Raw genomic sequence first — 23,186 nt, 5'->3', positions numbered from 1 at the left:
CATTTGTCTGCTGGTCAGAGGTGGAAATCAGAAAAGATGTGTATGATTTTTGGTGCTTGATGGATATCTTTTTCGCTCGGGCCAGCTTAATGGAGACGGTAGGTAGACAGAATCCTTCGGAAGAGTCTCTGTCTTATCCTAAAATCGAAAGAATTTGTTCTTCCTTGGTATAGTTTTTAATATTAGATTAATCTATAAAAATCTTATAGATATTATTGTTAATTTATTTAACTTCAAAATTTTTTGACAAGTGATTCAAATCCAATGAAATTAATGAGCGAGTTAATCATATATTTTAGGTCATTTAGAATAATCCTGTTATTTATTTCCATGTCTTGACTTCCCCTGAGATAGTTCAAAGATCTTTCTACGTGGTTAATTATTATTGATGACCGTTAGAAGTATAATATATCGACACAAATAATTTAAAGATCTTTCTGCATTATTAATTAATTATTGATACTTTTTAGAATTAATTATAAGAGAGGTTTCCAAGATTTAAAAGAGTACCGTGTGACATATTTACACCGCTAGAGCTAGCACATGCAAACTGACGCGGTTACGCGTCGAGACTATACGCGGTTGGCCCCGCCCTCATCATCGTTTGTGGGGATTCATCAAGAGACGACGAAAAGTGGCTCCGATTCCGTCACACCAAGGGTTTCCTCGTCGAGGATCTTCGTTTGGGGATCGCCACGATCGGAAGCGATAGGATCGATTAGGGTCGGCACAAGGACGAGAGTTGCATCCGATTTCAGATCTTCGATATTGGGGATGTCGACGACGACGACGACGACGAGGCCTCCGAGCCCGGGCGGGGAAGGCAGCGTAGACCCGGCCCCGCTCCTCGGCGGCGCGGGCCGGTACGGGCGAGGCCCCAGCCTCCGCAGTGCCGCTTGGTTCCTCCGCCGGGCGAGCGGCCGGCGGATGATGAGGGAGCCGTCGATGATGGTGCGGGAGACGGCGGCGGAGCATCTGGAGGAGCGGCAGAACGACTGGGCCTATTCTAAGCCCGTCGTGTTCCTCGACATCCTGTGGAACCTGGCCTTCGTGGGGGTCGCTGTCGGCGTGCTGATCTTGAGCCGTGATGAGACGCCGTCGATGCCTCTTCGATTGTGGATCGTGGGATACGCGTTCCAGTGCCTGCTGCATATGGTCTGTGTGTGCATCGAGTACCGGCGGAGGCACCCGACCGAGGAGGATATTCTGGACGTGGAAGAGGGCAGTAGTGGGAGGAGCTCGGGCTCGAATTCACCAAGGGAGATCGGAGAATCTGCGGATGATGCGCAGCACCAAGACGAAGATAGTAATGGGTAAGGATTTTGTTATCCTGCATTCTACTAGTCATCTTTTACAACACTAACAAAATTCCGCTGTTGTTCGTTCCTCTTCTTGATATTCACATGCATGTAGATTTACTATTTGTCACAATAGTTCTCTGTTGATCTCTGAATGCATGATGTTCCTATTCAATGTAGTAATTATCCTGGGCTATGAGATATAATATTTGATCTGAAAAAAATAACTGAATGAGAATGATGCCATACCCTACTTAAATATCTGGAAAATGGAATGGACTTCTATGGTAAAGGAGATAATCCATGTATGCAGAAGAGCTTTTGTTTCCGATAACAATGGGGGAAAACCATGCATTCTCCCGGTCTCTGTTTAGAAAAAAGTTAACAAATATCAACCACCCTTTTTCTGGGATTTCTGTTCATAACAATACGAATAATAAGCCATACCAAACCATTTCGCTTGGTCGCATGGATTTTTTTTCACCATTGTCCCTTGTGTAATGCAATATCTCTCGTTAACTCAAGAGCATTAAGGTTTTTATTATTATCATTATTTTTATTGAAGTCTTGCGACCTTCCTCCATACACCACTAATCATATTTAACTCATATCACCTAATGACAACATCTATAGGCCTCATTTGATCTCTATCAGGATTACACCTAATTATTTATAAATGGAAGCATATAAAAGTCTGCTGGTAATTGTTTGAAATCAGCAGATTATCTAGAAAGAAAATAATATCATACACAATGCTGATTGCTTTGACGTTTGATGTTTGGTGATTAGAGCATAGTGAAAGAAAAGGAAGTTATTAGAAAGGAGAAGGGTTGACTTGTGACTGTATCAAATTTAAATGTAAAAGTTAAGGGCATGTTTGGTATTTCTTCTTCTTTACAAAAAATAACTTTGAGAAATCTAACAGGCAGTATATACAAAAGCAGCAGTATTAGAAGCCCAGTGGCCATGGTTTCTCATTAAGCAAAGCTCAACAGACATGTGCAGCCAACTATCTGGTCCGGCAACCCTTTTCCTGTGACTGAAAGGGATCCTTTACCCTACTCGCAAAAGAGTTCACCGAGTCCTACCAGGTTGAGGAGAAGGGTTGGTGACCTCTCTTAAACCTTTGACGAGCAGTGATCAGCCGAAAACCCCTGATTGAGTGCATTCAACAATAGAAACAAATTAAGGAGACATGGTTTTTCTTGTTCTTTCTCTAATAATTTAGAGCTCAGCAATAATATCCTTCGAATAAATCTTGTAAGGGACACTTCAATTATCTCATTTGCAGTTTCTCCAAAATTTTCAGCTATACAACCTTCCTTTTCTCTTCCAATTCTCTTTGGGAGGGTTTTTCACATCCTTGAACTAGAGAAGTACTGGCCAGGGAGGTAAATTGTAACATTAGTAATGATTGCTTTATTAATATACTGTATACTTTGGATTTGGGGGTTATTTAAATGGATGACGCACGAGTTCTTTTGTCAAGTATAATTATATAAAAATGTTCCTGGGGTTAATCTTATGTGTCTGTGGGCTAGGTTTTTATTCGGACTTTGACAAGTGTGGAACTGTACAGGCACAGTATTGGCATACGGTTTGTGCTGCATTGAGGGAATACTGACAGGTCGTCTTGTTTCTTTTTGGCTTGTGTTACCCATCACAGATCCTATGAACATGCCAATTATGGATGGAGATCCTTTATTGAAACTTTTGTTACATTTAAGATGTGTGATGGTTCAAATCATATTATTATCTCCAAAGTGGTTAGGACCTCTTGAACTGGCTGTCTTTGTATGATTTTCTTTCTGTTGTTGCTTCCTTTAACATAAACTTTAGAGGCAATAAAATATACTATATATATTTGCTTCTTTGTAGCCATACCTTTCTATTAAATACAACTGCTGCAAATGGGCCATTTTAGTTTAAAAGGACTTTATGTACATGAACCACCAATTATAGACTTCATGATTTTCACATATCTAGTCACATTGTGAAATTTATCTTTAATCAACATTTTACTTGTATCAATGTTGCAAAATTTTCTTCTGTATTAAGATGCCATAATTCTGGAAAGGGCCATGACCATGTTTATGAATAATAATGTGTTGATCTCCGTGTAGGTTTATTAATTTTTTTTCCTCTTTTCTCTATATAATACCCTTTGTATACTATAGGAACATAAGATTATTAAAGTTTCTACCTTTATTTATCATGGATACCAAGTTTCTACCTTTTTTCGTCTGTTCCCTTTTTTGGCAGTGTTGTAAAGCATTTGGAGTCTGCAAACACTATGTTCTCATTCATATGGTGGATCATTGGATTTTACTGGGTATCTGCTGGAGGCCAAGAATTGACCCATGATGCACCCCAACTTTACTGGTTTGACTAAGATATAGATCAAGTATTTTGTTGCATAGTAAAGTTTGAACCATGATGAACTCCAGAATTAAGTTTGAACCTTTCTTTTTTTGCAGGCTGTGCATAATCTTTCTGGCGTTTGATGTATTCTTTGTTGTTTTCTGTGTTGCTTTGGCTTGTGTGGTTGGTATTGCTGTTTGCTGCTGTCTGCCATGCATCATTGCCATTTTATATGCTGTTGCAGACCAGGTATGCCACCTCAAGTGTTATTATATCCATGTCATGTTGTTATCCTGTAGCTATTCCTTCTTTTCTTGATTATTTTGATATTTGAAGCAATTCGCTAGACTGGGTTTTATATTCTTTCCAGATAAGGGTTGAGAAAACAATCATTCCATGTCACAACTTGGTAAATCTTTTTTGGTAATTTTCTTCTGGGTTGATCTTTTTATATGGAGTATTACTAACTTGAGTAACGTTTTGTCTGACATTTTGCTCTTGAAGTTGATGCAATTGTTATCAACAGCGGTGTGTAAGAGGGTGCTTATCAAAGATGTATAAACTTTTCTCTAGCTAAAATATGGGAAATAAATTTATATGAGTTTATGCAATTGTACACACCTGAGCTGATCTTTTAGAATACCAACCCTATCTAGTACTTCCTTTGATGATAATGTATTTGTTTATATTATGCTAGCTGAACTCTGGTATTTTTAGTTTCATTTCATTAATCTGATTTGCTAAGGACAATATTTTGCTTCATAGTGACCTTTTGCTTAAAACCTTTGTACTTCTATCTGTTCATTTTGGTTAAATTATCACAGATATTTCACATTTATGTGCATTGAAATTAGTTGGTTAAATGTGGGTCTTCTCTCTTCATTCATGGTATAAGTGGGTTCTTTAGTTATTTTTGAATGTCTGGAAATATTTCTTTTACTGGATCCTAATAAGACATGGTAAGAGCTTGCATCAAGGGTTAGTATGTCACATGGCGTCTATTTTGGCTGGCCACTTGTGCAGTTTGTGCCATGGTACTTAATGCATGCTGTTGCTTTCTGTCAATGCAGTGCTTGAATCTTATGGGTTGGCATGTCATATATTGCAGTCATATGGGACTTCTATCTATGATTTGTATAATATCAAGTATGTGATGCATTCATTTCACCATTTAAGCAGGAAGGAGCGTCTGAAGAAGATATACACCAACTTTCAAAGTACAAATTTCATAAGGTTGGAGATCCTGAAAAACTTGAGATATCCGGACCTTTTGGTGGAATCATGATAGAGTGTGGCAGTGATCCACCCGTGGAGCACACTCTTTCAGCCGAGGATGCTGTAAGCTTTTCAGTTTGACTTATCTTTAAGCTTTAGTTCTTGTTTTTCTCTTTAGGCTTTAGTTTGTGTTTAATTTTATTTTCCTTTTATGGATCTTTACATGTCACTGTTGTCATGCGTGGTATGATCATTAGGCAGACACCCAGGAACAGTAAGCAAGAAAATTTTCTCTAAATCACTTAAAGGCATAATTGGAGTTGTAAGTGTCAAATGATGGCTTCCTGGTGGAGATCTGTTAAATATATTGATAATCTATTTATCAAACGAAGCCCACGACCTGGTTTTATACTTAGTCTAAATTTAAAGATCTTGAACATCATTTGGTCCATATCTAGTCTTAAACATCATTTGGTCCATCTATGAAGATCGCTTTGATGTTCCCTTGTTTTTCTAAACCACTGTGTTATCCCTATTCCCTCCTGTCAAGGCATTGAAGAAAATCAGTTTTATATCTAATTTTCATGTTGATTTGGTTTTTCTTACTTTTTGAGGTTATCTTCTTTGGTTGTAAGTTTATTTGTTTTAAATTAATTCTTCTTCTCTACCATTACTCCCATGGCAGTCTAACTCTTTTCATGAAACAATTGTGCCTTTCACCACTTGACCAGAGCATTTTTATACTTTTCTTTCTAATGCAAGGTGGGCTTCTAGTTGATGGCTTTCTGGTCACAGATAATTGACACTTTAATGAAAACATGCTCAGCCTTTATAGAGATTCCACATGAGTTCTCCATGGCTAAGATGGTAACCTGCTTAATGCATTTTATAGAAAACAATCAACATAAGATCTTCCAGTGTAATGTTTGATGAAGTCATATCAGTATGCACGAGTCCAATTGTGCTTGAGCAATCTAATTTTTCATGAGTAACTTTTCACTGGGCTTGACAGGAAAAAAAGTTGCAAGGCGATAGGGAGCTTGATATTTACTGAACAGGCAGAGCAATTTTTTCCAGAAGATCCCTAGCTCTCTCAGTGTAATTCAATGAATAGGAAAGATGTCACCACCGATTCAATGTAGATGCTTATAATTGTTATTGAAAGATGCTAGTATAGATGCTTTAACCAAGATAGGTTTCGTTTCATTTTGCTATGCAACATCAGATCTTTCCAGCATCGAGGCAGCTATTGGATATTTTTTGAGAATCTCATGTTTTTTACAATCCTCAGCTCAGGACAAAATGTCACTTTGACTCAGACTGCCTATCTCCAAATCAATGTCATTTTAAAGCAGATTCTAGCCGTCCCAAAGCTAACTAGATATCAAAGTGGCATGAAAAAGGTTCATTTTTGTCAGAGTGAGAATACCGACAAATGAATCAACTCATGGCTAAATATCAGACCAGTTTGTTTGTTATCTGACTTTTTTCTTTTTTACTGCTAAATGTTAACAGGGTTATTCCTGTATGTTGATCTGATAGCTTGGCGAACCTTAGCATTTTATTGTCCTTTTTATCTCCTTCCATGAACTCGAAGCAACCAAATCTAGTTTACTTACAATCATGTGTCTTTCTTACCTGCAGGAATGCTGCATTTGCCTGTCTCCGTATGACGATGGTGTGGAGCTGCGTGAACTGCCTTGTGGTCACCATTTCCATTGCAGCTGCATAGATAAATGGCTGCGTATAAATGCTACATGCCCACTCTGCAAGTTCAACATATTAAAAAGCAACCACCATGGAACGGAGGAGGTGTAGACCCTCTGTCCACCTAAAAGATGTGATTATTATGTGTAAAGAGATGACGACGTGAGCGAACTTTTACTGCTTCTGCTGCTGCTGCTGCTGCTGGTGGTAGGCCTCCTCATGGACTATTGTAATTTGTGGCCTATGTTGGTGGATAATCTTTTCGACATATGTAGCATACAAAAAAATTGTTGCGCAACATGAAAATGTTGTTCATAAGCCTGATGCTCCTGTTGGACTCGGGAAATGTTGCTCTATTTTCTGTCCCCTTCACATAAAGAGTTCAAATCCTCTCTCCATATAATTTATTCAGACACATGATCTGCACTCAATCATGCTTTGAGATGGCGAACCTTTGATGTAGGAACCCTTCGGTGAGAGGGGTCTCTGCCCACGTCGTGGCGTTGCACTAAACACATTTATACTACGTATATACTTTCAATGGTTCATACTTCCTCAGATTTATCGGGCTTGAGATGTGCAAGAACGAACGAACTATGCTCGATTTGATTCAATCAATCCATGGATTGAGTTTTCTACGTGTGGTGCAGCATAAAGTCTGCATTTAATAAAAATACTTCGTTTGCGAAGGGTTAAGATGAGGTCTTCGACCGAATAAGCCTCATTTGATGGGCTAATGACTCGGGATTTGTTGGGTACGGACTTGATTAGGAGAACCAAACCGGGTCCGGTTCACGGCACTATTTATTCTTCTCCATCCAAGAATTCGGTTCATCTACCCGGCCATAATCTACGCCGTCGTCGACTCGGATATAATCTACGCCGGTGACGTTCTTGAACACGTAGAGTCCGGTAAACCCCTTCAGATGAGCTTCTGTTTTCTTGATTCTCTTATGTTGCTGCTTTGGTTTTGGTTGTTGGAGTTATGGTTGACACCCGAAATGTAATGCTGACAATCAATCTTCAGTGCTTCTTTTGTACTGATATCACGCAAAGGCACAGTACGGCATGCATTAATGGACCATTCTCAGATATGTTCATTTCTCTTTCCCTATTAGTTATTAGTTTGGCTTCCTCCACATTTTATGCACTGTCATAAAGTATTGTTTTTCTCTTGCAGAGACCTTAGAAGACTGTTCATCAGAACGGTGATTTCGTTGATATGATGATGATGATGCATGTAACTTGTCTTGGTTTTGTTGTTATATCTACAGGTGAGAGACTTCATGTTGAATTCTAAACTATATTGTTGTTATATCATTATTATCATCATGAAGCATTTATTTTAGTCTCTCAAGACCTGGAACTTTTTGGACTGTGCTAATTGCACCTGGCACCTGCGGTTAAGATGAAAACATCTCAGCGACGTCCTGATTTGGACAGACATATATTGGTGATGTAGCTGCAGTAAGTTTACTTTCTCAAACAGTGAAAGCTTTTTACCTTTGCTCACCATGAATACATGTACATAGACATCGTCATTATTGTTCTATTATTTATTACCTGTAGATGGTGAACCTATTTTCTTTATTGTCCCTATTGAACTGGTTGTTAATTTTTGGCAAGTTTGAAGTTTTGTCTGATGATAGATAAATATGCAATGAGGTGCTTCTTGCTTTATTTTATTTTTTATATATATTTTTTTTCTTGGTAATTTCTCTTTAAGCTTACCAAGCTACACTTGCTTATTCTTTATTGGAACGTGGGCAGTGATGGTTGTTTCTTTTACTGTCAAGTTCTGCTGGTTGTTGGTAGGTACTGTTTCTTCTACTGTTAAGTTGTATTCGGTTCAATTTTTCTCTGCATTCCATGAGATCATTAACTGTCTTCCATCTTTTGTTCACTACTTCCGACAATTATTGGTTCGAAAAGTGTGTGGCTCCTACTTTACTGCACATCTTGAAAATGATTTGTTTGCAGCTGATTTCATAAACTGTCATAAGAAGCAATTATTGGTTCCATAAACTGTCCCAACTCTGGTCTCATCATCTGCACAGGAAAATTATGCAGCATTAAAAAATTGACTTCTAGTTTCTAGTCACAGCAACGTTTCAGATACCACAAATAAGCACGACCACTTTTTTTGAGGAAATACAGTGTAATCAAAGCAAAAGTGTGTATATAAAAAAGGTATTCAAACCAATAGGCCTCTAGACACTTGCTTTAATTATCTTCGTAGACGGCATAAGCTTGCTTGATTATGGGTCAATAGATCTCTGATAACAAAAGTAAGATTTTGTTATGAGAAGCCACCAAGTGTATACAAGAAACAACAAGATGATGTTATAACGGAGACGTTGTGAAAGTCCAAACAAGCATCCAACAAAAACAAAAGTTATGAATTATTACCTCATAAACACTAAGGATAACCCTATATCATCTCTTGTTGGGTCATGGTCCACAAAATGATTGTGGCTATTAGTTGTTACCTTATTATTGCACATGATTTGCTAAATGAAATTATTACAAAAATACTTGCACCTCTAGTGGCTTCATATGATAAATTTGATAACTTAGATCCATTTAAATAGGTTATGTTAACCAAGGGCCATCGTTATATTTTCATATCGTACCGACATATCGAACTTTGCTCAATACGGTACACGTAGTACGGGCGTATCGAGCGATACGTCAAGAGATGTATCACTTGGTATGTCTATATATAATGTAAAAATATATAAAAAATATATATAAAAAAAAGAAAACGTATGCTGTCTCAGCGCCTCCTTCTCTTCTCCTTATCGCGTCAGACGAGAAAAAGAACGCGGTCTTCTCCTCATTTGTGACGTTCAACGAAAACGTCAAAGGCAACATACGTCCCCGACATTCGACAAAGAACAAGACAAAGACTATAGGCGTCTCCCACCTTCAGCAAAAGAATGCAACAAAGAAGAAGCTGAGTCGTCGCCTCTTTGTTACCCCTAGATTGGGATCGTCGAGGTTTTCCCGATTCTTCCTTTTCTTCGAGTGCCTTCTCCCTCTTCTCTCTCAACGCTTCTTCTTCCCTCGCCACAGTTAGGTCGCAACCAGGTTGATACCGCTCGGTTACAAGCGATGATGATCGAAATCGATCGTTATTGCCCAATATAACCTCGTATCATTCGATACGAGGCTAGATCAATAGAACTATCTGATAGCGGGTGATTCGTTTATAGGTCTACTGGCTGATCGTTACGTATCGACCAATATGGACGGTATCATTCGGTATTGTAATCCTTGTATCATACCACCCAAAACGATACAAACACTGATGGACTTTTGATTTCACATTCACATATATTTAGTATTTTTAATCTTTGGGATAGGGTTATTTAAATTGAATCTATGCTTCACGCTATAAATAATTTTAATTTGGGATACACTTATTTGATTTGATTAATCGATTTGAATTGAATTAAATCAATCTTAATTTAAAAGGATATTAAACTTCATTATTCTAAACCCTTTATTGATCCAAAAGTCTAATTTTACCAACCAAGACTTAATTTAGCAAATTTTATCATATCTTCGATTCGATTCAATTGAATTGGAATAAGTTCATTTGAAATATATATTTTTTAAATTATTTAAAATTATAAATCGATTAACTGAACTGAATTAATTGATTTTGAATTGGTAGATTCAAATCGATTTAGACTATTTTATTTTACTCGGTTTGAACACCCTGGTTTCCATCACTTCTCTCGTTTTGGGCAGTCCAATCCACATCATATATAAATAGAAACAAACCCAAAAATAAATATAACATTGTGTGGTGCCACCCCCGATTAGGGCTTGTGACCCACTTCTCATGTTGCCGTCATGGCACGGGCTAAATCATATATAAAAAGAAATAAATCATAAAATAAATATAACATTGGGTGATGCCACTCCCGATTAGAGCTTGCGACCCATTTCTGACGCCGCCTTTGTTGCCACAACCACTAGTCCACCCATTTCTCCGCACTTATTTATCTCTCCTTCACAACTCTTTCTTTTTCCTTCTTCTTCCTCTCTGAAACGGGTCGACGATCCTTCGTGTTAGCTACTGGGCTAGGCAGCTCATCACTTTTTAATTTTTCATGCAAATAAATAAAGCAGATGACAGATCCAATTCATTGATATATTAAAAAGACAAGCGTAAATAGTAAAAATGCCCAACATTGAATGGCAATACACCGTCCGACATCAAAGAAGTTAAAAGTTGAGCAGATCAGTCTCTGAATGTTTTGAACAGACCAGTCTCTGAATGGCAATATTGGATATTATCAATAATCAAATATGAAAAGAAAAAACTAAATGACAATGAGCAACTCACGCGAAGCTTGACCGAGCCTTTCATTTGATTCATCCGAAGCAGGATGGTAGCCCCCCTAATTAGAACAGTAAACAATAGAAGTCCACCTGAGACCAAGAGCCTTATTATTAATATAAAGCAAAATAATCTCATTTCATTTAAATTTCCCTAAATGAAATATTAAACATCTTTGTCCAAATGAACATGCAATTAAAGAAATATTAGAATGAACATAACAGAGATTATCTCGGACAACAGATACTCATGGAGATAATTTGACTACATTTCCCACATGTTGACTGTACTAACCTGATATCTGAAGGACTGATCAAAGGCACAAAATCAAGAGACTACAAGTTCCAATCCATCTATAACCCATCTCATCTTCTGTAAGTGTTGACGCATATTGAGGAAGCATACAATTTACAGTGAACCTGAAATGTCTTCAAATGATTACAATTTTCATGATTTCTATAACAAATCCAGATTGGCCACCACTAACAACAGACTTCTGCACTATCATTGATCAAGAATTGGAGAATGAAGTAATTGCCTACTTGATAGTTTCATTATTATGGAATTAACAGTGGTTCCTCATGACAAGGCTGCACCCATTTAACAAGTACTTGGGGTTTATTGAATAAGTGAAATTTCCCAATCTGCTGGCATTCTGATTACATAATTCACATTCATTGTTTCTCTTCATATTACATATTGGTTATACAACCAACAAGTATTTCATGGATTGAACATATCAAAATTGTTCATTCATAAATCGACTATCCATGTTAACTACTGCCTAAACATCCAGATCTTTGTTTAAACTTTTATACAAGTAGACCAAAGGACTGATTGAATTTTAACTATATAATTACTCAAATTGTGAGGAATGCTTAAAATGCTTTTTAAGGAACACTAGGAAGCATTGCTATTCAACAAAATCTTTTGTAAACTCATTTCCAGATGATGTACATAAAAGTATAAAATTATCCTTGAGAAAAATAATAGACCATTAATACAACTTGAATCTGTGGTGCTCCTTAAAAGATTATTAATCAAATGCTCATTAAGCAGGGTCTTTTGCTTCCAAATACCGAAGTTCAACCGCGGACTCATCTGGTATGGTAACATGGATAAAGCACTTGCACTATTTAGGAATTTAACTAGTTGTTTTCTCATGTAATAACACATATTTCTTTTATAGAAGGATAATATCAACCAATACTTTAAATTAAAAAGTGTGATTATGGCACAAGTAAGAAAAATCATACATGCACATCAACGTAGGAAATAATTTACAGAAACATTCTTAGCATTGGAATCTTTTTTATGCACATCAGGGGAAATAAAAATATGAATTTTTACAAATAGAGTAAATGCAGATATGTATACAGAATCATAGGACAATCATGTAAGATTTATATGGCAGTCTCCTGGTATGAGTATCAAGAAACCTAGCAATATTTTCATATATATTTTTCATCTGATAACAGGAGTATACAAAGAAATACTCGTGGAGTCAATTTCTAAGGATAGGGTAAATGCATAAGATATGTGTTTAGAATCATAGGACGATCATGTAAGATTTATATGGCAGTCAGTTGGTAAGATGATCAAGAAACCTAGCAAGATTGTCATATATTAAAAGGAGTAGAAAAAGAAATGCTTGTGGAGTCGATTTCTCAAGATTTTTTCAATTCAAAGCATTTTTCTGTACCAGTGTCTCGATCCTATTCTTCAATTTATTATTTATTTTAACATATTTACGAAACTTTGACAAGAATATCACGAAATAATTTCTTGGAATTTGACTGCAACCATTGAAAGAACAAAGGAAGGTTCTCTATTCATGGACGATGATTTTTCATCATTGCAGAAGTTTAGAGATCTAGGGAAACATCAAGAACAAAATCGAAGGTTCCTTGCCGTCGAAGATTTTTGGGCTCACCTGCGCTTGGGTCCACGTCGTCTTCCTTCTTTGAATTCTTGCAGTCCTCGCCTCCAGCTGCTGCATCTTCTTGGCTGCATCAAAGTCCCACCATAATCAAGATGAAATCGTCTTTTCTTGGTTGAACCAGACTCTCATGATCAAGATGGAAATCGATAGCCAAAACCAAAGAAGCCCCAGAAAAACTGAATCAACGAACAAAGAAAAGAATCCAAGAAGCAGACTCGCCAAACCCAATCAAGAACCAAAAGAGAAGGGAAGCTAGAAAAAAAGATCCGAACGATAAATTAGGGTAAGAAATAACATTATCCTAGCTTCTCACAATATCTCCTCCATCAGCTTGAGCTGGCGATCAGGAGTGCCGTCCTCCTCCAGAAACCGGCGTTGCTGGGCCTCCAGTTTCTCCGAGGAGATGGTCGTTCAAGGATCGGGAGGGACGGAAATGGATCAACGAATGAGAATCTTGGGAACCCCAGAGAGGTCAAGAAGACTGAGAAAATCGAAAGAGGGTAAAAAGAAGAGAACTCCGAACAAAGCAGCGAGAGAGAGAGAGAGAGAGAGAGAGAGAGAGGAGATGGGAAAGGGAGGGAGAAGCCCTTTCAAATGGACGGCTGACCAACAAACTCTGGGTTTCTGTGACGGGCATCAGCGTTCTTCGGCCCAATAATTGACTTAATACTCACGTGACGTGGGAATGTAGCTGATTCCAGACGGTTCCAAACCCAAAACCAAATGCCCCGCGTGCTCACTGAGATGGTCACCAGCTCCAGCGAAAGGAATCACGTGACAACAGAAAACGACGGTGAAGATTCGTGCGAAGAATACCCTAACTAAATGTGATATCATAAATTACCGAAGAATGATGAACATTTCCCCATCATAAACATTAATGATACGCTGCAATGGTCGGTTGGAGATTAAGACTGCTTGCTCGCGATCCACTGATGACGTGACAAGACTCTTTCTCCTCGATTCCTTGTTGGATTTCTTCCAATGCGTCTCTCTTTTTATCTTCGTCTTTTCCTTTACTTTTGGGAATCAGGTTATCTCTGTTCGCCGTCGTCTTCGTCCCACGTTGAGGTCCCACATGGACGAGGAAGAAAAAAAAATCTTTGGGACACGTGGCAACATACTCCTAGATATTTCCTCTGTCTCTCCCCCTCAAGAGGCACGAGGGGGGAAATTAAAAGAGAAGTCGCGCAACCGCCACGCCTTAAGAGTTCCCGAGCGAGCGAGAGAGAGCTGCAATCTCTGGCGTCCGATCTATGGACCTCGAGGAGATGATGGACGGCTGCGGCGGGTCGTGGACGGAAGAGCGCCACTCCGCCTTCCTCAACTGGGTAGAGGAGTCCTTCGTCCGCCGGGTGCTCGCCGCCCGCGGCAACGACCCTAGCCCCCACCTGGACCTCGACGTCAAGCTCGGGGCCTCCGTTTGGCTCCCGCCGCCGCTCCCGCTCGACCGCTTCCTCCCCGACAGCGCCACCGAGTCCAACCGCAACCCTGGGAGGCCCGCCAGGCCGGCCCGGACACGGCGATCGGCGACGACGGCCGTGGAGGCGGAGGAGCCAGGTACGGTTTCTGCCCATTCTCATCGTCCCCGCGGGCACACGTCTGCCTGTTCTTCGCTTCCGTTGTTGCGGTATGGTGATGGGAGGTGTTGCGATCGCGTCATTTTTCCGGTGGGCGGGTCTACGAGGATGGTCGCTGTCGGTGATGAAATGACGAAATTACCCTTAGATATTTTCGACGTTGTTGCGATGCTTGCCTTTATTGGAAAGGGTTGTTGGGGATGGAGTTTGTTGGGATAAGTCGTATATTTTGTTGCTCCTGCCCGTTACGGTCGTTGCACTAACCTGTTCGGTAGCTGCACAGTATGGCGCAAGAAATAGAAGCATGAGGACTCTTTAATATATTAAATTTATTTTTTTAACTCTTTTAATATTATTTAAATTGGTCGTGGGTGATCGTTCTTCGTTTTATTTATTTGCTCTTTTTCCTTTTTTTCTCCTCAGAAGAAGAAGAAGAAGAAGAAGGGGAGTCAGTCGTGACAAGTCGTCACAGGAAAAGGAAGCCACAACCACTTCTCTCAAAGCACAAGTGCCAGAAGGATCAGGTAAATTTCATTTCATGTGTATGTGTTTCAGTCTATCTTATTTGTTTTCTTGAATAATATCATTTTTCTCATCTGTTAGTTTTCCATTACTGTTGTTACTTTCTTTATATATATATATATATACAATATTATTGTTGTTTTTCTTTACATAGAAACAATAAGAGTGAAAACATAAACCATTAAATTGAGAAGGACATAATAGTAATTCTAGTTTTTCAAATGGCAAGTGAGTAGATGGAGATGGATTTAAAAATAGATGAATTGGCTTTGGCTTTCTTTCTTTTTTTTATTAGTCTGACATTTGTATGGATGAGTTACATACGGAAAACAGATCGTCGATGCGTAGATTAGTGAAACTCGTTATAACAGCTACACAACGCTTTCATCCATTAATATGCTGCTGTATAAATCGATTTAGGCACATGCATTAATTTATAGCGTTCTCAAGTTCTTTCATGGTCCTGCAACACATTAGCTTGGTGTGAGGTACAACCCGGTGCACCAACTGGGAAGGCTAGAACGGGAAGCAGTGGCAGGAGTAGGAAGCAATAAAATGCCGTAAAACCTGGCACAAAATGATAAAAATACTGCATGAAAAGTGCTCGATGGATTTCTTGTACGGAACCGTGGGTGCCTCGGATTGCCCATTAGGAGGACGCCCCTCACGGCTTACGGTGGGTTTTAAGCTTGTGAAGCCTCGGGTGTGTAATCTCGTAACTCTCGTCTTCCACCCGTCGTCATGGCAGGAAGGAACGAGTTTGGAGAGGACCCAAGTCCGTCGACGGAAGGTGATTAGGTAGGTACACATAAAGCAGATTGTGGCTCTGTTGCCAACACTGCAAGTACTGGGCAGATTTTTAAGTGTCCTGCTAGTTTCAACGCTGCTTTCAAATGGTTCGTGTCACGACTGTGCATGATGCGGTGCACGTATGGCGGAGAACCGGTGGGGTCGGGGGTGGTACGCTACCGCAAGTACCTTTTGTCGGTAAGTTTTTGTTTTTTGTTGTTTTTTGTGTGGACACGAATCATCGAAGCCTCGAAGATATTAAGCATCGTTAGAAGTTTTTAATAAATACCGCCAATATTGGTTTCAAATTCGATGGAAAAAAGATCGAAGTGTGTTAGGTAATTCAGCTGAGAAATTTTTGGTCGAGGCTTTCGTGTGTTGTTGCACGTACAGAAGTATGTATGGGGCACCAAATTTCTATTATGGCCTTTCTTTCTTCCTAGTTCGAGATTATCCAAGCTTATAAAAAGATATGGATAATCTTGATAACGAAGACTCGTCGATATCTACCGCAGATATTAGAACATCTTCGGGGTCATGGTCGTCGTCACCTTCAAAAGCTTCACGTCATCTAATTGGAGTAAGAGACTTGGTTTCTCGAGTAGTCGACACATTCTTTTTCTCTCTTTTTTTTTCCCGTAAAATAGAATTGTCCAAATCAAAACGTGACGAGGTGGCAATGGTGCCGAGGACTCTGTCATGCGGTGTTATCCGGGGACGAGGACATCTGTGACATTAAGTCACATCACGATTTACCGGTGGCCATGTCGTGACCTGTATTGTCTGATAATTAATGGGTTTGTCCTGTAGCGTGGAGCCAACCAGCAGGCTGTAGCTTGGAAGATCCAAATCGGTGGAAAAGCTCTGGTTTAATAAATTTCCAAATTTTGGGTTTTTTAATTAAATACTTTTGATATTTCAAATTCTCCCCTCTAAATTTTATCTTCCGGATGTCACAGTTAGATCTTACCCTATAGAATTTTCTTTATGGAACAAATGCAGAATATATTGTTTACTTTAAATTTGTAGAGGCCCCATAATGCAAGTCAGATTCTGGGAACCAACTCCAAAAAAAGGATCCATGGAGAAAAGAGAGAGAGAGAAGAGGTGTGAGTGTTTGAAGACTTGCCTCTCCCCACCTTGCACATTGTCAACATCAGGTTTAGCGAATGTTTTGGATCAGGTTTAGCTAGTGTTTCTGGCCCATGTTTCTTCGAGTATTTTGGATCAGGTTTAGCTAATGTTGTGTGGTCTATGGGAGTTGGCACCCAACACGGTTGAATGATCGATGAGATCCCAGAGATGGACTCACTAAAGCATATAAAACGACATATATTTGCATTATTGTTTGCTTTGGTCAATATGATTGTTTTACTATTACTTTTTATGGGCACTATTCCTTCTTTTTCTGGTTCACTTCAATTTGGGTTACTCATATTCTTTGGTTAGTTTAGCGTGTGAAATTGAACTTGTTCTTTAAAGTTATAATAATGTATGCCTACTCCTCTGACTTGGTTGCACACACAGCTTGGAAGCGCAAAGCCAGACGACGGGATTACTTCACACAAAATGAAAGCTGGAGAAGCAGGAGCTTCCCAGATTGCTCAGCGAGACGCCAACACCACACCGAGTAAGAAAAGAAGTGCAAGCAATCGATCTGTTGGTGCTGTTTAACTTTCTTTCTTCTTTGGTTCTTTTTCCTAGTTCGAGTTTTGTACTAGTGGTGGTAAGCGTCATCCTCTTTTCTCTGAGTTCGCAGTTGCGAGATATAATTACTGTCTCTTAATTCTCCGATCGCAGTTGCGAATCTGATGATAGCCGGTTCAGCCAAAGAGAAATAGTCCGTGCAGTGTGTTATTTTAATATTTCTTTTCTTTTTCTTTTGAAATGGACAATAAACATTCCTATCATCTCTCTACTATTAACTAACTGATTCTGCTAAATCAAAATCTTTTAAGTGTTCCAAATAATTCTCATAGAATTCATGTACAAGATCATATTTCTCTCATTCGAATTTCCAATTTTAATTTCAACAGATTAGAAGAACATGATTTTTTTTATAAATTAAAAAAATAAGGTTGATTTGCTGTTATGTTATCCAATAATAAAAATATATCAGGTAAATTAATTAAAACCTAATGTGGGTACCAATTTTTCTAATATATCATTTTTCTCTCTCTATTTTTCTTCGTTACAGTCATTTCTCTCTTACATCTTTCATCTTTTTATTTATTTATTTCAGTTAAACATTCTTGTCTATGTGATTATAGTTTTATTTTTCTTTATATTCATTTTTCATTAATTATGATATTTATAAAATAATAGTATATATAATTTTGAATTATTTGATTAAAATTTGAAATATTTTAATTGATCAAGTCGACCCCCTTGTCCAATTAATCACTCCATAAACAAAGCTCTCCGCTCAAGTGACATGTAGGCAGTAAGTAATTCGGAAGATTGACAAGTCCGCGGATTCTTATTTGTAAAGGAAAATATCTAATCATAAAGTGCAAACATGACTTCCCCCACATGAACAAATCAATCTCTTTGAAGGGCAAAAACTATGAACACCTAACATTGAATAAATGAAAGAATTGAGTAATAACTACATCAAATTTCTATATGCAACGATGCCTTCTTCTTCTACTCGGGTTTTCGGCACAACCTGCTTGCAGTATGTCTCCGAAACCCATAGGATCTGAAAGAAACACTTGAGACTTCAAAATCTCACCTGCACTGCACAAACCCAGAAGATCTTCGACCTCTCTGGGCCTTCTTCCATGGCTCGATGATGGTGCTGCTAAGACATTCAAGGACCACCAGCACATGTTAACAGCACGGGTCCATGCTCGATAAGGAAGGAGCACCGAGCATGGAACTCTATAGTTGTAGGTCTGTCTCCAACTGGATCGGCTGCATCATCTTTGCTGGTCACTCAACTTCGGTGCGGTGATCATTCGTTGGCAATGCCCACTGGAAGAGACTGATGCCAGCCGTGTAAAGGCCAAACTGGTCATCGATGCACACTGGCAAACCATAATTCTGGTAGGATCTGATCGATCCATCCCATCCAGCAGTCAGTATCACTTGACCCCAGGCATGGGAGGTATTCCGGAAAGATGTCTTCAAGAACTTGTGGTGGGCTTTGGACAAGGTAGATGCGGCAGAGCTCGAGGGAAGTTTCTCCTCGGGCCATGTCACCGATCCCTTTGGCGAAAACTCTGAGAAGAATTCATGACTCAGAGTGAAACTACCAGAAGGCGAAAGATACAGTGCGTTGTTGCCGTAAGAATCTCCTGAGTGGCATTTCAAATCGATCTCTGGGACTCCAGCTTCGTCACTGTTACCTTGTTGGGAATGGATAACCTCAGAGGTCACAGAGATCCGATCACCGGATTCCAAACCATGCCAAGGTATCGCGATAGTAGTGTTTCTGGAGAAGAAATGCTCGCAAGACCGTGTGCTCTTAACATGGTTGGACGTGGAGGTGTTATGGCTAGCACGGTTCCAGAAATAGACATTTGAATCATCACTGGCAGAGACGATATGCTGCCCGTCTGCGGTGAAAGATGCATACATCTGACTTCCAGCACCACAAAAACCTGAAACAAGATTGTCAAAGTAAGATCTGTGAGGACAGATGGATGATGAGCATTAATGGATGAGATCAAGAAGATAAGGTGAATGCATACCCTTGTATCTGGAGACCACATTAGTCCCATCAAAAATTTGAATTTGTGAGTCAGCAGAGGTGACCATCAATTTTTTAGGGTCCACTGGGCAAAACTGGATGTCAAAGCCACATTACAAAGTAAGAAAAGAAATCACATGAAGCACATAAAAATATATGCCAATCATGAAAGATCGATATCCCTTGCAAGCTACCTGAAATCCAGTTATCTGCTTGTTACCAGACTTCTTTTTTCCTTGCAAAAAGACCTGAGCTTCTCTTTGCAGATGAGTATCTGTCAAACAGAAAATGGAAGCACCAAGTTATTCACATGCAAAGCTAGATACAAATTGTGTCTCCATGTATCACCTGTGGTGGCATTAGCACAGGTTTCAAACCACACAGGAAATTACAGAAGAAATCTATTCCAGAATAAAAATTTCTATTTGCTCAATCCATGCAAGAAATTACAGAAATATATTCCAGAATCAATGGTAGTTATTTTACGGTATCATAAAGAAACTGTTGCAATACTCTAAAGAGTGATCATATTAAAGAAAAAGCTCCAAACTCATAAATTTCTCTTCGCAAGATTTTACTGTTGCATCTTCAGGTGCATAGATGTGTTGTTATACCAAATATAGATGTGCGGCCATCTGGACAAATATTTTCAATGATAATGGTTTCAATGGCAACCATAAAAACATATTGGGCATAGCCTATAAAAGGATAGCTTGTAAGTAAAGGTTGCCATGAAAACTACTCAAAAAAAAATTTCTGCAGATATACAGATGTTTTTTGAAGTACTCATCTACCTTTAGAACAATAGTATAACCACTCATGCAATGATGTGCAAAATGAAAACAAATGTATTTGTAAATTTCATAGGAGTCATTATGTTTATATTTACCCGATGCATCATAAAAGCGACAATTGCCTTTCAAGGTGCCAATGGCCAGTCTCTACAAGGACAAAAAAAAATATCACTTTTCAAAATGGATTTTCTTAAGCATCGATCCTTAGAAACAATCACAAAGTAACTGACATACCTTTCCTTTGGGATGGTAACCTATTGCGGTGACTATTTCTCTAATATAAACCCAATCCACAACTTGACATCCAGAAACATCCCAGATACGAATTTTTCCATCTATAGATCCGCTTACAAAGTAATTCTCATTCATGGGATTAAATTGAACACATGTCACTGCATTATATATCAGACAATATAGGAATACGTCAGAATTATTGAAGCAAAAAGGATTGGCAAAACATAACATAAGCACATTACAACAAGAAACAACCATAGTTGGTATGGGAGAAAACTTTGAGGCAGCGATCACATCCAACTTGCCACAGGCGAACAGTTTTGTCCTTGGAAGATGACAATAGAAGCTGAATGCAAATAAAAGAAGTGTTGGTACTTGGAAATAATAGTGAGAAGTATGAGAATAAAATTGAGCTGTTAAAGAAGGCACGAACCTGATTCATTGACCATGAAAGGTCCAATACATCTGCATCATGCCCACGGAATTCGTGCACTGGTTTTTCCGATAACCGGAAAACATGAGCAGGAATTACGACACAAGCTGAATCTGTAGTTCTCCTTGTTCGCTTAGAATTGGGCTTTTTCTCCTTATCAGCTCGAACAGGAGTTAATTCGGCGTTATGATTCACTGTGAAGTATAAACACGAAGGATCATCATCAGGAATGCTAAATTCATCTTTCCTCTCACATTCCATGGCATGCCACACGCGTACAATGCCATCAGCGCCACCAGTAGCTAAATACCGGCCATCAGGGCTAAACTTCATGGCCAAGATTGCACCATCATGTGCTTTGATGTCTTGCCCCTTGTAGACTGCAGACAGTTCTTTTGACTGCTTTCTGTGTTGCCTGACTTCCACTCTCCCAGACTTGGCAATTCCATTTTTAAAGGAATGTCTATCTAAAATGCAAGCCACAGCACTTAGTCTCTGTAGCCACCGTTTCCACTTCCTCCTCACTGAATTGCCAGATTTCTTTGATGTGTTATCTTCTTGCTGCATGTGCCGTGGGATCGAAGACGACGGACCCAAACTTTTCTCAGGCTCATTGAGCGCTGCCATCTGATTCGAACCGGCTTTGCGAAGGCTTCTCAAGCTACCATCTTTTCCCAACTCATCCACCGTGAAAACAGCACCATCATCCAAATTCTTGATTCTGTACACCATGTTCTCTTCCAAGGCCTCGTTGCAAGATGTGCTCGCATCCTGGCTAGACCAGCTGCACATCGGACACTTGTTCCCCGCATCACAACAGTTTGACGTGCTCCTGTTGATCCCTGGCAGGATGTCGTCGTCGATCTGAACCTGTCCATCCAAACCAGAGGAGCTGGGAAGGGAGCAGTTCATGAGATCCTTGCCCATCCATCGCATGAACTTGTCTCGGCGTTCCCTCACGCCGTGAGGACTCTTGAGCCAAAACTCGAACTGGGGACCGGTGAATTGTTCTTCCGGGAGCGAATCATTCTTTGCGGGGCTGCCAGGACACGAGTCGAACACCGACGAGACGTCTTCACGCGAGTCGAAGAACAGATCCTCCTCTTCTTCCTGAAACACGCAACTCTCAGCCATTATTCCTCACTTCAAAACCTTCAAACAGAAACCCATCTCAGGAAAAGCATAACAAAGGATTCCAATGCACTTGCAGGTCGGCAAGAAAGCCCCTCAGTTTCCTCTCCGGGAAAAGAGACGAGGAGAGATCAAACTAAGCACTCAAAATCTCCACGAGAACAGCAATTGGGATTGCCTTGGATTGCAAGTCAGGTCTCAAGTCGAACCAGACGAAACGATCCTCGATCCAAAGGCAGTCGGATTGCATTTGAATAGGAAACAATTGTTTAATAAGGGGGGGAAAGTCCACGAGAAGGCCTCGATCTCCGACGCTAATCAAGGAGTCTCCGAGCCCAAATCTCGACAGGGATCAAAATTCGATTTTGATGAAAAGGAACAGCGAATCAGACGAAGCGAACAAGTTTTGTTTCCTCTCATGAAGGCAAAAAGAATAGAATCTGACGAATAAAAAGAAATAATCCACCACAAATTCTGTACCCAAAAGTGGAGAATGGAACAGGAGCAGGCTCACCTGGACTCCCATCAGCAGCGGCTAATCTTCCACGGCAATCCACAGCACTCCGTTCTCCTCCCTCCGTCCCTCGTCCAATCCGAAGAACGGAGAGAGCAAAAGCCTCTGCTTCCCGGCAATAAAAATTCGATCTTTGGAATAAAAAAGCAGAGGGCACAAACCTCGAGTTGCGAGACTACGAGGATTTTGGCTGTGTGCGTCTCTCTCTCTCTCTCTCTCTCTCTCAGGTTCTCTCAATTCCCCGCGTGAGTACAACTGCTTTTTATTGCACCGTTCTCTCCTGCTCACGCCGCCGCCGCCGTCTCTGCTCTCTCTCTCCCATCCTCTGCTTTTGCTGCCAACATGTCGATGAGTTTCTACCCCCGGCGCGCGACCAAAAGACGGAAATCGCCTGCTGAATGCCAATACGACATTTCTACGAGACCCATTCCGGACGAGCCGAGCCCAAGTCAAACGAGGCAGGTAGCGGAATTAGGGCTCGTTTGACGTTTGCGCCCTGCATTAGCTACGTTGACTGTTGGGAATACCCTTTTGAAAGTACGTCGACAAATAATAATATGATTAATTTTAAATATAGAAACATTTTGGCATCAACCAAACGTAGGCAGAATAACAACTTAA

General features: G+C 39.8%; 3 protein-coding genes and 1 long non-coding RNA gene across 9 annotated transcripts; 2 read left to right on the top strand and 2 right to left on the bottom strand.

Annotated features, from left to right (window-relative positions):
* The first annotated feature begins 525 nt into the window (after nucleotides 1-525).
* Nucleotides 526-6,937, top strand: LOC103985706 (E3 ubiquitin-protein ligase At1g63170). Of its 2 annotated transcripts, none has more exons than XM_009403500.3 (5): nucleotides 526-1,313; nucleotides 3,561-3,680; nucleotides 3,776-3,908; nucleotides 4,839-4,997; nucleotides 6,519-6,937. In XM_009403500.3, the coding sequence occupies exons 1-5, from the start codon at nucleotides 544-546 to the stop codon at nucleotides 6,690-6,692; spliced, it is 1,356 nt and encodes a 451-aa protein (XP_009401775.2). In that variant the 5' UTR covers nucleotides 526-543; the 3' UTR covers nucleotides 6,693-6,937. The 2 variants fall into 2 exon arrangements, with proteins under 2 accessions (XP_009401775.2, XP_009401774.2); XM_009403499.3 differs by having other exon boundaries at nucleotides 4,836-4,997.
* Nucleotides 6,938-10,348: 3,411 nt separating this feature from the next.
* On the bottom strand, nucleotides 10,349-13,895 carry LOC135612793 (uncharacterized). Of its 2 annotated transcripts, none has more exons than XR_010487106.1 (4): nucleotides 13,188-13,895; nucleotides 12,866-12,939; nucleotides 10,939-11,024; nucleotides 10,349-10,635 (listed from the first exon to the last, which is right to left on the bottom strand). It is a non-coding gene; the product is annotated as an uncharacterized LOC135612793 (long non-coding RNA). The 2 variants fall into 2 exon arrangements; XR_010487105.1 differs by lacking the exon at nucleotides 10,349-10,635 and adding an exon at nucleotides 10,710-10,865.
* Nucleotides 13,896-14,023: 128 nt separating this feature from the next.
* Nucleotides 14,024-17,628, top strand: LOC103985709 (uncharacterized). Of its 3 annotated transcripts, none has more exons than XM_009403502.3 (3): nucleotides 14,024-14,434; nucleotides 14,884-14,978; nucleotides 17,293-17,628. In XM_009403502.3, the coding sequence occupies exons 1-3, from the start codon at nucleotides 14,131-14,133 to the stop codon at nucleotides 17,437-17,439; spliced, it is 546 nt and encodes a 181-aa protein (XP_009401777.2). In that variant the 5' UTR covers nucleotides 14,024-14,130; the 3' UTR covers nucleotides 17,440-17,628. The 3 variants fall into 3 exon arrangements, with proteins under 3 accessions (XP_009401777.2, XP_018681567.2, XP_009401776.2); XM_018826022.2 differs by having other exon boundaries at nucleotides 14,881-14,978; XM_009403501.3 differs by having other exon boundaries at nucleotides 14,025-14,434; nucleotides 14,878-14,978.
* Nucleotides 17,629-18,418: 790 nt separating this feature from the next.
* On the bottom strand, nucleotides 18,419-22,918 carry LOC135612792 (uncharacterized). 2 transcript variants are annotated; one of them, XM_065109473.1, is made up of 8 exons: nucleotides 22,566-22,918; nucleotides 20,921-22,030; nucleotides 20,743-20,833; nucleotides 20,488-20,645; nucleotides 20,349-20,400; nucleotides 19,654-19,733; nucleotides 19,461-19,554; nucleotides 18,419-19,370 (listed from the first exon to the last, which is right to left on the bottom strand). In XM_065109473.1, exons 1-8 carry the CDS (start codon nucleotides 22,575-22,577, stop codon nucleotides 18,700-18,702), a joined length of 2,268 nt encoding a protein of 755 aa, XP_064965545.1. In that variant the 5' UTR covers nucleotides 22,578-22,918; the 3' UTR covers nucleotides 18,419-18,699. The 2 variants fall into 2 exon arrangements, with proteins under 2 accessions (XP_064965545.1, XP_064965544.1); XM_065109472.1 differs by lacking the exon at nucleotides 22,566-22,918 and having other exon boundaries at nucleotides 20,921-22,069.
* Nucleotides 22,919-23,186: the final 268 nt, after the last annotated feature.

The sequence above is a fragment of the Musa acuminata genome, chromosome BXJ2-5 (assembly GCF_036884655.1).
Source record: "Musa acuminata AAA Group cultivar baxijiao chromosome BXJ2-5, Cavendish_Baxijiao_AAA, whole genome shotgun sequence".
NCBI classification, from domain to species: domain Eukaryota; kingdom Viridiplantae; phylum Streptophyta; class Magnoliopsida; order Zingiberales; family Musaceae; genus Musa; species Musa acuminata.
This window is presented reverse-complemented; position numbering and strand designations above follow the sequence as displayed.

Coding starts and splice junctions, on each gene's coding strand:
- LOC103985706 (XM_009403499.3), top strand. CDS start 544: ATGCAAACTGACGCGGTTACGCGTCGAGACTATACGCGGTTGGCCCCG. Junction 1,314..3,560: donor CAAGACGAAGATAGTAATGG/GTAAGGATTTTG, acceptor CTTTTTTGGCAG/TGTTGTAAAGCATTTGGAGT. Junction 3,681..3,775: donor GATGCACCCCAACTTTACTG/GTTTGACTAAGA, acceptor CTTTTTTTGCAG/GCTGTGCATAATCTTTCTGG.
- LOC103985709 (XM_009403501.3), top strand. CDS start 14,131: ATGGACCTCGAGGAGATGATGGACGGCTGCGGCGGGTCGTGGACGGAA. Junction 14,435..14,877: donor CGTGGAGGCGGAGGAGCCAG/GTACGGTTTCTG, acceptor TTTTCTCCTCAG/AAGAAGAAGAAGAAGAAGAA. Junction 14,979..17,292: donor ACAAGTGCCAGAAGGATCAG/GTAAATTTCATT, acceptor TTGCACACACAG/CTTGGAAGCGCAAAGCCAGA.
- LOC135612792 (XM_065109472.1), bottom strand. CDS start 22,054: ATGGCTGAGAGTTGCGTGTTTCAGGAAGAAGAGGAGGATCTGTTCTTC. Junction 20,834..20,920: donor TTTCATGGTCAATGAATCAG/GTTCGTGCCTTC, acceptor ATTTGCATTCAG/CTTCTATTGTCATCTTCCAA. Junction 19,555..19,653: donor AGCAGATAACTGGATTTCAG/GTAGCTTGCAAG, acceptor TTTGACATCCAG/TTTTGCCCAGTGGACCCTAA.